Source organism: Eublepharis macularius, chromosome 17 (genome assembly GCF_028583425.1).
Source record: "Eublepharis macularius isolate TG4126 chromosome 17, MPM_Emac_v1.0, whole genome shotgun sequence".
Lineage (NCBI taxonomy): Eukaryota > Metazoa > Chordata > Lepidosauria > Squamata > Eublepharidae > Eublepharis > Eublepharis macularius.
In genome coordinates, this window is record NC_072806.1 from 23,936,501 (window position 1) to 23,949,056 (window position 12,556).

The following is a 12,556-nucleotide window of genomic DNA, read 5'->3' on the forward strand; positions in this document are numbered from 1 at the left end:
AATTCAACAGCTGCCTGTATGCAGGCATTTTCGGTGGTGGCCCCCACCTTATAGAACCTACCAGAACAGGTCAGGAAATCTCCCGCTCTCCTGGCCTTCCGCAAACGATGCAAAACTGAATGATTCAAGGGGGCTTTTTGCCCACATGGGAGGGCTGTACTGTACGGAAGTGGTCTCAAGAGAGCCATCAGTAAAGGAACAGGGACAAGGAGGGACCACAGACTTTACCACTATTGCTGTAAACAGTGAGGGATCATAGACGTCACTACCATCGCTATGTGTGATCAGAGATGCTGCTTTCTGAACCTTTCTGATCACAGGGAGTGAGCATACACATATACACTTCCTCCACACAGAGGTGTCACACCCATGAGCCAGAAGACATGCAGTGACGGGGTGCAGGACCAGCGTTAGGGTTGCCAGCCCAAGCTCAGCAACTGGCAGGAAACTTACCCACTGGGGAAACACCAGCAACATAATGATGTCACCGGGGATGTGCTGACATCACTTCCCATATGCCTGGAAGTGACATCAGCATGTCTCTGGTGATGCACTGACATCACGTCCAGGAGCACAGGGAGTGACGTCAAGGAGTGACGTCTGCACCTGCGGGCAGCGAGAATATAGTATGCCTGACCATCAAGCTTAGACACGTTTCCCTTCTACACTCTGACTGAGCATGCCGAGGGGATCTGTTCCCACAACGGTGCTGCTTCTTAGCTGCAATTGGTTTGAGCCAAATATTTATCCAGGACCTTAAAGAGGTTTTGCATATAATGGTGAGGGCAGGGTAAGGAGTTAACCTTGTTTAACAACAAACATCATCTCCCCAGAAGCACAGAGGGCGTTCGGCAGCCAGCAGGGCCATGCCGGGCAAATATTTAACTTTGCTGGCAAACCCGTGAACGATATCCATATTCCTACCATTAAATATTCCCCTTTGTTTGACCAGGGAACTCCTTAAGGTTAAACATTAACTAAAATTGTCTTCCTGTCCCAGACCTGCTTGGTGTGTGGAATACTAAATATTGATTCAAGGGTTTCCATTATTTAGTAACCGAATTTAAAAAAAACAAATAAAACAAAGACAGGGAAGAGGTTAGGGGATGGGGGCAAACTAGCCACCTATATTTGTCTTAGATTGATATACTGGTTTGGATTCAAATCAGAGTGCCAACGTTTTGTTTCATTAGCAAAAAAACTTGGTTGAGTAACCAAAAACCCCTGTACTTGTATCCTTCTAAATGTTGACAATGCATGGGGAGAAACAGCAAGCATTAGCACACTGGCTCCGCCTCGCCCAACCCCGCCTGCGCATGACTGCCATCTTGAGATCATGATACCAATGCATGGAGGCAGCATTAGGGTTGCCAGTCCCCCACTGGGGGCAGGGGATCCTCCACTCCCACCCTCCACGCCCACCCCCACTTACCTGGACAGTGGGGGGAAAGGCAGGGGAACGTGCCTCCCGGGGTGTGTGCGCAGGTGGCGCAGAGCGAGCCCATGCTCCACAGTGGGCTGCTTTGAACCCCAAATAGGCTGAATTGGGCCCATTTCGGGACTAAATTGGCCCGCTGTGAAGTGCAGGAGCTCTCCAGGACCCTCCCAGCAGCGCTCCCACAGTCCGCACCTGGCCGAATCAGGCTGAAATCGGCCCGCTGAGAAGCACGGGAGCGCTCATGTATCGACGCAATCCACCTCTGTCTCTTCTCACTGAAATTGGGACATGTAGACTTAATTCTGAAAAGATGGAAGTGTTACTGGTGAGCAGAAGGTCTGACCTTGGATTTAAGGTGTCACCGATTCTGAATGGGGTTGCACAACCCTCAAAGGAATAGGTCCACAGTTTGGGGGTGTTCTTGGACCCAGGCCTATTGCTAAATAAAGCTGGTGGCAACTGTGGTTAATCAACTGCAGCCTTTCCTGGGCAGGATTTTCCACTGTGGCACATGCCTTGGTTACATCTAGGTTAGACTACTGCAACACGTTCTGTGATGGGAAACTTCAGAAACTTCAGTTGGTACAGAATGCTGCAGCCAAGACGTTGACTGGAGAGAGTTCAGGAAACACATCACTTCTGTCTCGGCTCGTCTACACTGGCTCTGAATCTGGTTCTGAGCACAATTCAAGGCGCTGGTGCTGAATAAAATTATTGTTGTTATTGTTGTTGTTGTTATTTCGATTTATAAACCGCCCATCCTCAGGGGCTCTGGGTGGTGAAAATAAAATTCTATATGGTTTGGGACCAACATATCTGAAGGACTGCCTAGGACTGCCTACTCCCTTATCAACCTACCCAACCATTGCAGTCATCTTTGGCGGTCCTGTTTCAGGTGTCCCCACCTTCTGAGGTTAGGCAGGTGGCAACTCAGGAGAGGGCCTTCTCAGTCATGGTACTAAAACTCTGGAACTCACTCCCTATGGAGACTTGTCTGTCCCCCTTTTATTGTTGTGTTTATGTTTTTATATATATTTTAGCTCTGGTTTTAATTGTTTTAATGATGTGGTTTTTGTTGGTTTTAATGGTTTTTACGAGTTTTTATTATGTATGTTTTAATGTGTTAGCCATCTTGATGACCCTTATGAGGGAAGAGAGGAGGGGTATAAATTTTGTAAAATATAAAATAACAAATAAAATTAAACACGCAGAGGTGTCATATTTACAGAGTTTCTTTCTCCAATTAAAAGCAACTGATAGTAAGTAAGGTGAAAGACTTACCTGAGGCCACCAGTCAGAGGATATGGGGCTGAATGATTTGGGGCTCAAATCATACAGACATTGCCTGCCACTCTGTTGGCCTAACTTTGTTCACAGGGTTGCTGTGATGAGAAAAATGGTGGAAAGTGGAAGCATGTGTGCTGCCCTGAGCTGTTTGGAGGAACAATGACCAAATGGAGCAAGCGCAAAACAACATTTTCCAGAATTCGTAGCACAAGTCCTATCTTGTGCTACGAATTCTGGAGAGAGCCAGTTTGGTGTGTGGTTAAGAGCACGGGATTCTAATCTGGAGGGCCGGGTTTGATTCCCCACTCCTCCACCTGAGGCCAGCTGGATGACCTTGGGCTAGTCACAGCTCTCTCAGAGCTCTCTCAGCCCCACCCATCTCACAGGATATTTTGTTGTGGGGATAATAATGACATACTTTGTAAACCACTCTGAGTGGCCGTTAAGTTGTCCTAAAGGGCGGTACATAAATTGAATGTTATCATCATCATCATCTTTTTCGGTTTCTGGAAAGCCTTGTGTTTCTCTGAAGGGATGCCAAGTGATGTCCACCCAAAGAGAAAATCTGAGGCAAAATTTATTTTATTTACTTTACGTATACCCTGTCTTTTCTCCACAGTGGGGACCCAAAGTGGCTTACATGGTTCTTTTCTCCTCCATTTTTTCCTCAAAACAACCCTGTGAGGTTCATTAGGCTAAGGTTGTGGGACTAGTCTAAGGCTAAGTGAGATTCTATGGCAGAGCGGGGATTTGAACCTGAATCTCCTAGATACTAGCCTGACACTCTAACCAGTATACCATGCTGGCACCCAGGCAGCACTCTATACAACACTGTTCCAAAACAGAAGCCTTTCCAGGATTCTGTTTCATTGCAGAACATTGGGCCACCATGCTTTCAATATTTTATCTGCAGAGTGGTTTTTACTGTTTTATATTTTATGCCTTTTGCTGGAAAGTTCAAGAGGCCGACTTGAAATATTTCAAACAAATGCTATTGCTTGGATTTTTTTGTTTATCAGTTACTATTTTCATCAATTGCCTCAAGGGAGGTTTGCCTTGACTTTCAGAAAGAAGGCAGACGAATGTTTAAAAATAAAACAAATGCCATCAACATGCGAAAGCTTGCTTTTAATGGTGCGTTCATTCAAAGTGCATTTGGATTCGAGTTCCACCATGATTCCCCAAAGTATGAAACTTTCTGATATGCTAGCATGGTTCGAGAAATGAAAGCAACCTCTCGATTAGTCTAGTCACTCTCAATCTTGACAAACAAACCCCTGGGACTTCTCAGTTGGATCTTTCTTTCTATGACATGTGGAAGCATCTCTGATGTTGGACAGAACTTCAGGCACAGAAGCTGATAATCTCTGGGCAGCTTAGTAAGCGAGATCAGCTGGACATACATGCCTCCTGAAGATTTTGATTCCCCATCACAACAGACAATTATCTTACATCTCTGAAATGCTTGTTCCAGATCTGTGGATCAGCGGCGTTGCTAAGGCCACTCAGATTTCAACCTGAACCCTGCCAGCACATCACAACTAGAGATGGGCACGAACAGCAATACAAACAAAAAAAAGCAACGAACAGCCCAATCTGCTGTTCGCGAACAAGCTGTTCGTGAGGCCCCATTCTAAACGAACAGGTGGTCGTTGCAAGCCTCGTTGGTTGCAGTTCATCAAGCCAGACAGTCTGGCACCTGCAATCAATTCCCTTGGCAACTTAGGCAGGGATTGTCTGAACACTGTCTGAACTCCTGCTGTTGCCCTGGAAACCCCAGTCTAAGCCCAATTTAGCTTGATAGGCAGGTCTTCCTTTCAAATGTGGAGCTCCAAATTTGTTACAAGGGAACAAAGACCAGGGGGGAGGGGGGCTCCCAGCTCTGGCTTTGGAGAGGGAGAGACAGCTGCTGTTGACATTTTGATAGAGAGTGCATTGGAGCTTGAATTTTCTTTGTGTGTGGTGGGATAGGGATCTACCCCTTTGAGTTCCAGGGCTGCTGCCAGGCTCTGGGCTAAGCTATTGTTTATTATCGGTACCTTTCCTGGTGCCTGCTCAGGTCAGGTTTCTGGGAGTGGTGCAGTAGGTACCTTGACTTGGATGATGGCTGGAGGAGAGCCTGCTGACCCCCATGAAAAGCCAACCACGAACATGTTTGTGAACAGGGCCATGTTCGTGGTTGTTCGTGAGTCTCTGTTCATGGATGGCAACGAACAACGAACATCATGTTCGGGTTTTTTTCTGTTCGTGCCCATCTCTAATCACAACCCACTGAGATCTTCAGTCACAACACTGTGTATGCTCTTTACTCTGTGTGGACACAACACAAGCATCAAATCTGGTATCAGGAGCAGCATCTTGAGAAACGAGCTAGCCAGCCTGCCTTTCTTTTAAACCCAAGTTTCTAGGCACCATGGTCTAATAAACCTAAGCTTGAATTCAAATGTTCTGTGGAGCCCGATGGAATCCCAGGGGGGACTGCACAAGACTTTAACAGCCATGGGTGGAGCGGTAATACTATAAATAACCCCATGTCCATGCATCTGCTTCCTTTTCTTAATGCAGCTCTCAGAATTTGGCTTTTCTTGAAGCAGAGCTTAGAGAGTTTTTTAGCACTTTTGTTGACCCAGGCTTGATCATTGGGGAGGTTCATTCCCTCCCCACTACAAAGACAATTCAAACAGAAACATAGAGCTGGAAGGTATACCAAAGGTCATCTAGCCCAACCCCCTGCACAATGAAGGAAATTAACAGCTACCTCACCTCCCCTAGTGACCTCTCTTCTATGCCCAGAGGAAGGCAAAAAAGTGTGCGAGTACAAGGTGGCACAGTCCTCCTGTGACAACTATACCATCTCAGCTTTCACCTCTGCCCTGAACATCAAGATACAGCAGCTTAGACACCCCCCAGAACAACATTTGTCCTGCAAAACAGAGTGGTTGGCTGCCACAACTACTCATTTTCCAGAACACAGCATGCTGGTGGAGTAAGAGGAAAGTAACAGTCTTAAATAACTGAGCTTTCCAACCAAGCTAAAGCAGTTGCAGCCGGGTACCTCTCCATGATGCCTGGATTCCACTTAAAGCCCAGGTCCTTCAAGTACTACTGTAGAGGCAAGAAAAGGCAGGAACCAGGCACCCTTCTCACCATGCCTGAGCAACAGCTTACAGTGAATCTCCTATCAAAGCACTTTCTTATGCAATTATAATTAATATTTGACTGGACATTTGTAATCTATACATTGTACAAAGATCTAACTATAAGCTGTTTTGAGACTCCAGATTTGACTGAAAAGCGGGGTTAAAAAAATACTACCAATCAATTTCCAGCATACATCAAATTGCTAAATTCATGGCCATTTTCACTCTGGAGTAACTTAGAGGCATCAAACATTACTTAAGATCAATCAGGCCATAAACAGGAAAAAAGCAGCCAATGAGCCAATGGCAACCCCAGAACTCACCCTACAGACCGACATCTGATTGGTTGTTAGAGTGCCGGTCTTGTCAGAGCAGATGACCGAAGTGCAGCCCAGGGTTTCCACCGAAGGAAGACTCCGCACAATCGCATTCTTCTTGGCCATCCGGCGGGTGCCCAGTGCCAGGCAAGTGGTAATGACAGCTGGAAGTCCCTCAGGGATAGCAGCCACAGCCAATGCCACAGCAATTTTGAAGTAGTAGATAGCCCCGCGGAACCAAGAGCCGCCATGCACGGGGTCGCTAAAGTGGCTGATGTTGATTACCCAAACAGCTATGCAGACCAGAGAAATGACCTTGGAGAGCTGTTGGCTGAACTCATCCAGCTTCTGCTGCAAAGGGGTCTTCTCAGGTTCGGTCGCAACCATCTGGTTCCTGATCTTCCCAATTTCTGTATAGACTCCTGTGGCGATGACAACGCCAACGGCTTTGCCAGCAGCAATGTTGGTGCCCTAGAGAGAGAAAAGGGTAATATTTTCCCACATGATGCGCACTCAGCCATCTCTAGTAATGGTTAATGGTTGAATTGGATTTCAAAGAATATGTCTCCAGGGCTGATCTTTCCTGATGCCAAAAAGTGGGATTCTGGTTTGATCTAGACAGGCAGTAGAACAAGAAGGGAGTATGGTAACAGAGTCCTAATTAGTGAATCTACAATTCTCACAATTAACACGCTCAAAAATTGAATCCATTTTTTATTTATTTTCATTTTCTTTTAGTACCCCATACCCAGGTATGCAGTGGGGCTGTGGCTCAGTGGCTGAGTATTTGCTTGACATGTAGAAGGTCCCAGGTTCAATCCTAGAGATGGACACAGACGAAAATATGAACCAAAGTTCGGGACGAATCAGGCCGGTTCGTGGTTCACAAACTGGCACTTCGTCAGAGCCCATTTCTGATGAAGTGCCACGAACTTTAGGCTGGTTCATTTGGTTCGTTTTTCAATTCGTCACTGCAGACAGCCTGGCGTTGATCAATCAGTTTCCTAGGCAATGAGGAGAGGGGGAATGGGCTTTCTGCAGACCTTCTGCTGACCTGGAAGTGATGTTTTCACAAACCAAATGAACCGGTTCGCAAACTGGGGCAAGTTTGTGAAAGTTCGTGGTTCGTGAAATGCAATGAACCACAAACCGCACAGTTCATCCCCCACCCCCAGTTTGTGCCCATCTCTATTCAATCTCCAGCATCTCCAGTTAACAGGATAAGGTAGCAGGTGATGCAAAAGATTTTGACCTAAAACCCTGGAGAGCCGTTGCCAGTCAGAGTAGACACTAAGGCTCTGATTCAGTTAAGGCAGCCTTATATGTCCATAATCTCAAATGACTGATTTGTTTGTATTTTAAAACTAGTTACATTTCAAGTGCATCTGTGTCTTCATTGTTGGTGGCATTCACCAGTGCACAGGATGGCCAGCTGTTAGCTGCTGTTGCTGCATGTTCAGAATTTACTGGACTTTATGTAAGCTTGCTATTTGCCTGTCTGCAGTGGGTAAAATTAGTGCCCTTTGCTCCAATCCCCTGCCCTAAAAAAAATTAGGAACAGGAGGAAGAAATGGTTGAAAAATGGTTACACTCTAGACATTCTTTAGTCTTTAGAAATTCTTTAGAAATTCTATGGTCTTTACTACAGAGAAAAAGGGAAATTGCTACAAGGTTGACTCAGCCTTCCATCCTTCCAAGGTCAGTAAAATGAGTATCCAGTTTCCTGGAGGTAAAGTGTAGATGACTGGGGAAGGCAATGGCAAACCACTATGTAAAAATTCTGCAAAGAAAACGTTGTGGTGCGACGTCCCTCCATGGGTCAGTAATGACTTGGTGCTTGCACTTTTACCTTTTACCCCACAAAGTTACGTCACATCCTCCTCAAACTCCACTGCCCTTAAAATCTGCCAGCATTTGCCAAGGCAGCGCTAGCAACCCTAGCTTGATGGGAATTGTAATTCTCTTGAACTTTTGATCCACTTTGGAAAGATATAAAAATGACAGCTCCCAGCAACCCTGATAGGATGTCAAGCTGAGGAAGACTGAAGTGTAATTTATAGGAAAGACAGGGGCCAAGCATTTGTTTAAACGTCTGTCCTTGATGGCAAGTTGGTCTCTTCCCTTGGGAAAGGTAAGGTTTGGGACGTTGGAGAAACTAATAGGAACAGAGAGGGCAACCTTTTAAAAGGGGAGTGTTCAACATGAATATTACACAAATGTGGGTAGCTTTAGTGATATTCTTCCATCAGTGTTTGTGGTGTGATGGAAGGGACTGTAGTATGAAGGCATTACATTTCTGAACACTAACTAGAGTTCCCAGCCCTGCAGTGGCAAATGCTATAGAGATGTTTGGGGCAGCACCTGGGGGTGGAGTTTCAACAGGAAGTCATAATAACACTTTAAGGAATCTACCCTAATCCCTATGATAAAAGATCACAGAGACTAGGGGGGGAATTCCTAGAGCATCACCATTGGTAAAAGACCACAGAGACTAGGGGGGAATTCCTAGAGCATCACCGTTAAAGCCTCCCACCTTTTCCCTCCTATTGCTAAAATTATTGAAGGTTGGGGATTGCTATTGCCAGATTGGCAAGCCTAATGTTAACCCAGAGCATGAAAAATCCTGTGCAAGTAAAAAACGAACACTGCAGGAAGTAAGTTGGGCAGGCCCCTTCCTTCCCAATGTGCTACTTTTTAACGTGGAGGAACCACTGAAAAAAAGGCAAAATCATGTACAGCTTGAAGTGCTAAGTCCAGTCCTCAGGATTCAACTAACTATGTAGGTACATCCCGCCTGGAGAACTATCTCCCCTCTCAGGTTAAATTCCAATCCCGTTCAACGCTGGCATGACATCTTGCTCACGTGGTCCTGTGGTCTCCCGCATGGAGAAAGGTGGAATGGATCAATCTACGTAACTTTTTTGGAACCAGCCACCACAAATAGGAATTCAAGAGAGAAAAATGGGCAGGTGTGAGAATACTTACAGAAAACAGCATGTTCTTTTTATCCTGATTGACGGCTCTGGGGTCTGGAATGGGATCCGTGTGCTTGATGACCGACACAGATTCACCTGTGGGAGGTGGGATAAATTATTTCCTACTCCACTTGTTCAGAAAGGTTTGTTTTCATCTGCAGCACAACATGCCTACTGGGGGCTGATCACCACGTGCCGAGACTTCATCCAATTTGAGCCTGAATGGCTTCCTTTATACCCTGACCAGATTGCAGAATGTGTCTGACAGACTCTTTTCCTCCAGCTTCAATAGATGAGGATACCCAAAGGAGAGTAGATGGCAGAGAGACTGACCGGCCCAAGATTACCAGTTCTTCCTGGCACAGCAGGGATTTGAACCCAGGACTTCCAGTTCCTAGTCTGGCATTTTAACATTTAAACTGCACTGGGTCTCGGAGAAACCACCAGAAGGAGGCAGCCAGGCATTGCTTTAACTGAGAGCCTCTTCCTGATGGAACACTACTATCACATTGTAATTGTCCTTTGTATGGATTGTCTAATTCCTTAGCTGCTTTGCAAACCAATTTAGGCTGAGAGGTGGGATAAAATCTCCAACTGAGTTTTTTGTATTGGCAGGGAGGTGAAGCTTTTCAATAAATTTAGCAGCATGAAAAGTATGATTTCCCCCACTTGTCGTCTGAAAGGGTACACTCCGTTGTACCCCAAGTCTCTACCACCTCATTCTCTTATACAGAGGTCATTTCGTAGAAAAAGAGCTGGAGGAGCTCATTGGCATAACTCATTAGCATAACTCATTAGCATATGCCATGCCTCTTGACATCGCCAGAAGTGTGTCATTGGCATAACTGATTTGTATATGCCACACCCTCTGACATCACCTATCCTGGCTGTTTTGGACCCAATCCTGGCCATTCAGGGCTGAAATTGGGCCCAAAATGGCAAAAGGGGGCTGAAAATGGCCGAAAAGGGGCCCACAATGGTCAGGATCGGGCCGCTGCTGAGTGGCAGAGTGATCCACCACCCGTCAGAGGCCTAATCCAGGCTGTTTAGTGTTGGAATATATGTGTGTTGCAAGGTCTGAGATTCAGTCATTATGGGGTTAATGTGTTTACCTACCATGCTATTGTTTAGATTGACCTGGAAAGGGAACCTGGCACAAAGCCAATAATCTGCAAGCCCGGGAAACTTGAGAGTGTTTGTAAACTGTTATTGGTCAACAGGTCAGGTGACTGTCCTTTCAGGGTCAAGAAGAAGGAGGAAGAAGAAGATTCTCCACCTTCCATTATCCCAGCTCTTTGTTGTAAAACAGTAGTGAGAAATGTAGCTCCAGGTGTTTTTGTTTTGTAGGCAACCTGTGACCCTTTTCCCTTTAGAAGTAAATGTTTTTTAAAAGCTAAACTCGTGTGCTGACTCTCTATTGATCCAAGATCCATTGCACCTATGATTTAAAGCTATTTTTAACCTTTTTTTTCCCCAACAAAGTGGTAGCAGAGGATGGTTGATTTTGGCGATTTTGGTTGGTGATTTTGTTATGGTGGTTTGTTTTGCCAAACAAGCAAATAATTTCGAAATGGATCTTTAAAGAGAGACTAAGCTAGATAGGCACAAAGGCTCAGATTTTTTTCTCTACCAAACCTTTTTTGCTGCATTCAGTTGTAACTGGGAAAAGGAGATTATTTTAAAGATCTTGTTGTCTTTAAAAGTTTCTTAAAACTGGTCTGCACTGAGAAAACTGCAGCTGAGAACTATTGGAAGTTTTTCTTTACCCTCGGAGCCGAGCAGAGACGGCAGAGAGAACAAAGGAGATCGTTAACTCCACGTGTGCCTGAATCTTCACAGCTGAAAAATGAGTTCCTCTGACCAGGGAGTCGTGAGTAATCCAAAGCCATTTCAAATTAGCCAAGGAAATTTCTATATGCCCCATTTAAATAAAAACAACTTTACTTGGTGGCTGGCATTATTAAAAAGCCAACTTGAAATGCATAATGCTGAGGACATTCTAACTGCAAACGTACCAGATGATCCTCAAATAAAGCTTGAATTTACCAGGAAAAATGCTCTAGCCAAAACATTAATTATGACCTCAGTATCTCATTATGAAGTCCAGGACTTGCATACCTTTGATACTGCAAAAGAGATGCTTGAAGCTTTAAAGAAGCGTTTTGAAAAACAGACATGCACCAAAATAATCTATCTTAAAACAGAATTGTTTGATTTTAAAATTAAAGAAGGGGATTCCATACCAGCCCAATTGCAAAGATTTATGAAATTGTATAGAGAGTTGGAAGAACTCGGAGAGGCTCCGAAAGAGCGAGATGTTGTTGTTGCCTTGCTGAAAAGTTTACCAAGTAGCTATGAAAATTTAGCACTTCTCTTGAGACATAAAGAGAATTTAACACTGGAGCAATTGTTGACAAGTTTAAGAGAGGAACTGGATTCAAGAGAGGGAAGGAATTTACAGGCTGTGTCTAATGGAATGACTGTTTTGAATTTGGGAAATGGATATAGAGGCAGACAGACTAACTGCTTTTCTTGTGGTGGAAGGAGCCACATGGCCAGAGACTGTGCATTAAACCGAATGAATAATGGAGCGGCCATTGCTAGCCAATCAAATGCACGTTACCCTAGTACAGAGACTCATGTTGAAAGAGCGTCTTCTCGTGGCAGAAGAGATTATAGCCAAAAAGGGAATTTCAGAGCCAGAAGCAGAGGGAGTGTGTCTAGAGGCAGATTTCAGAGAAATGGCAGGAGTGATTGTGCACAAAGAGTTTTTGATGATGAAGATATTCAGGATAAGAAATTATTCCTCATCGATTCAGGAAGCTGCTGGCATATTTGCAAATATCGTGAATTGTTTTCTGAACTTGATACTGATGATAAACCCAGACTGTTCCAAGCAAATAAACAACCACTTAATGTGCTAGGAACTGGAAAGGTGCCAATTAAGCTATGCACAACAAGAGGGGAAATAGTAAATGTTACCCTTCAAGATGTGGTACTTGTTCCTGAAGCAGCAGAGAATTTAATCTCAACTAAGAAACTTGTGGAAAAGGACTGTGTGGTGGTTCTTCAGAAGAGAATGGGTAGTAGAAGTGTAATTGTTGAAAAGAAATCTGGAGTTAAGTTTGCTGTTGAAGAGAGAAATGGACTGCATTATTTTGTGGATGTTAGTGAAAGACCAGAAGCTGCTGATGCTGGTGAAGGACAGATTTATCAAACTAGCCAAGGTGCTTGTGATCACAGGAAATGCTTGTATTCATGGCATGTAAAAACAGGCCATAGAGGCATACAAAGTGTTGAAAAGTTGTTAGAGGACTGTGGAATTTTTGTTCCTGTTTGTGATAAAGCAAGAGAGAAATGTGAAACCTGTCTTAAAGCAAAGGGAACTAGCCCAAGCTA

The 12,556-nt window shown here is 44.7% G+C and overlaps 1 protein-coding gene across 1 annotated transcript in view; it reads right to left on the bottom strand.

Moving 5' to 3' along the window:
* Window positions 1-12,556, bottom strand: part of ATP2A3 (ATPase sarcoplasmic/endoplasmic reticulum Ca2+ transporting 3) — a 160,354-nt gene that overhangs the window by 57,136 nt on the left and 90,662 nt on the right. Inside the window, exons 7-8 of the mRNA XM_055001359.1 lie at window positions 9,168-9,253; window positions 6,189-6,653 (exon numbers count right to left, since the gene is read on the bottom strand). Of these exons, the coding sequence (XP_054857334.1) occupies window positions 6,189-6,653; window positions 9,168-9,253 (551 nt within the window). The remainder of the gene's footprint in view (window positions 1-6,188; window positions 6,654-9,167; window positions 9,254-12,556) is intronic.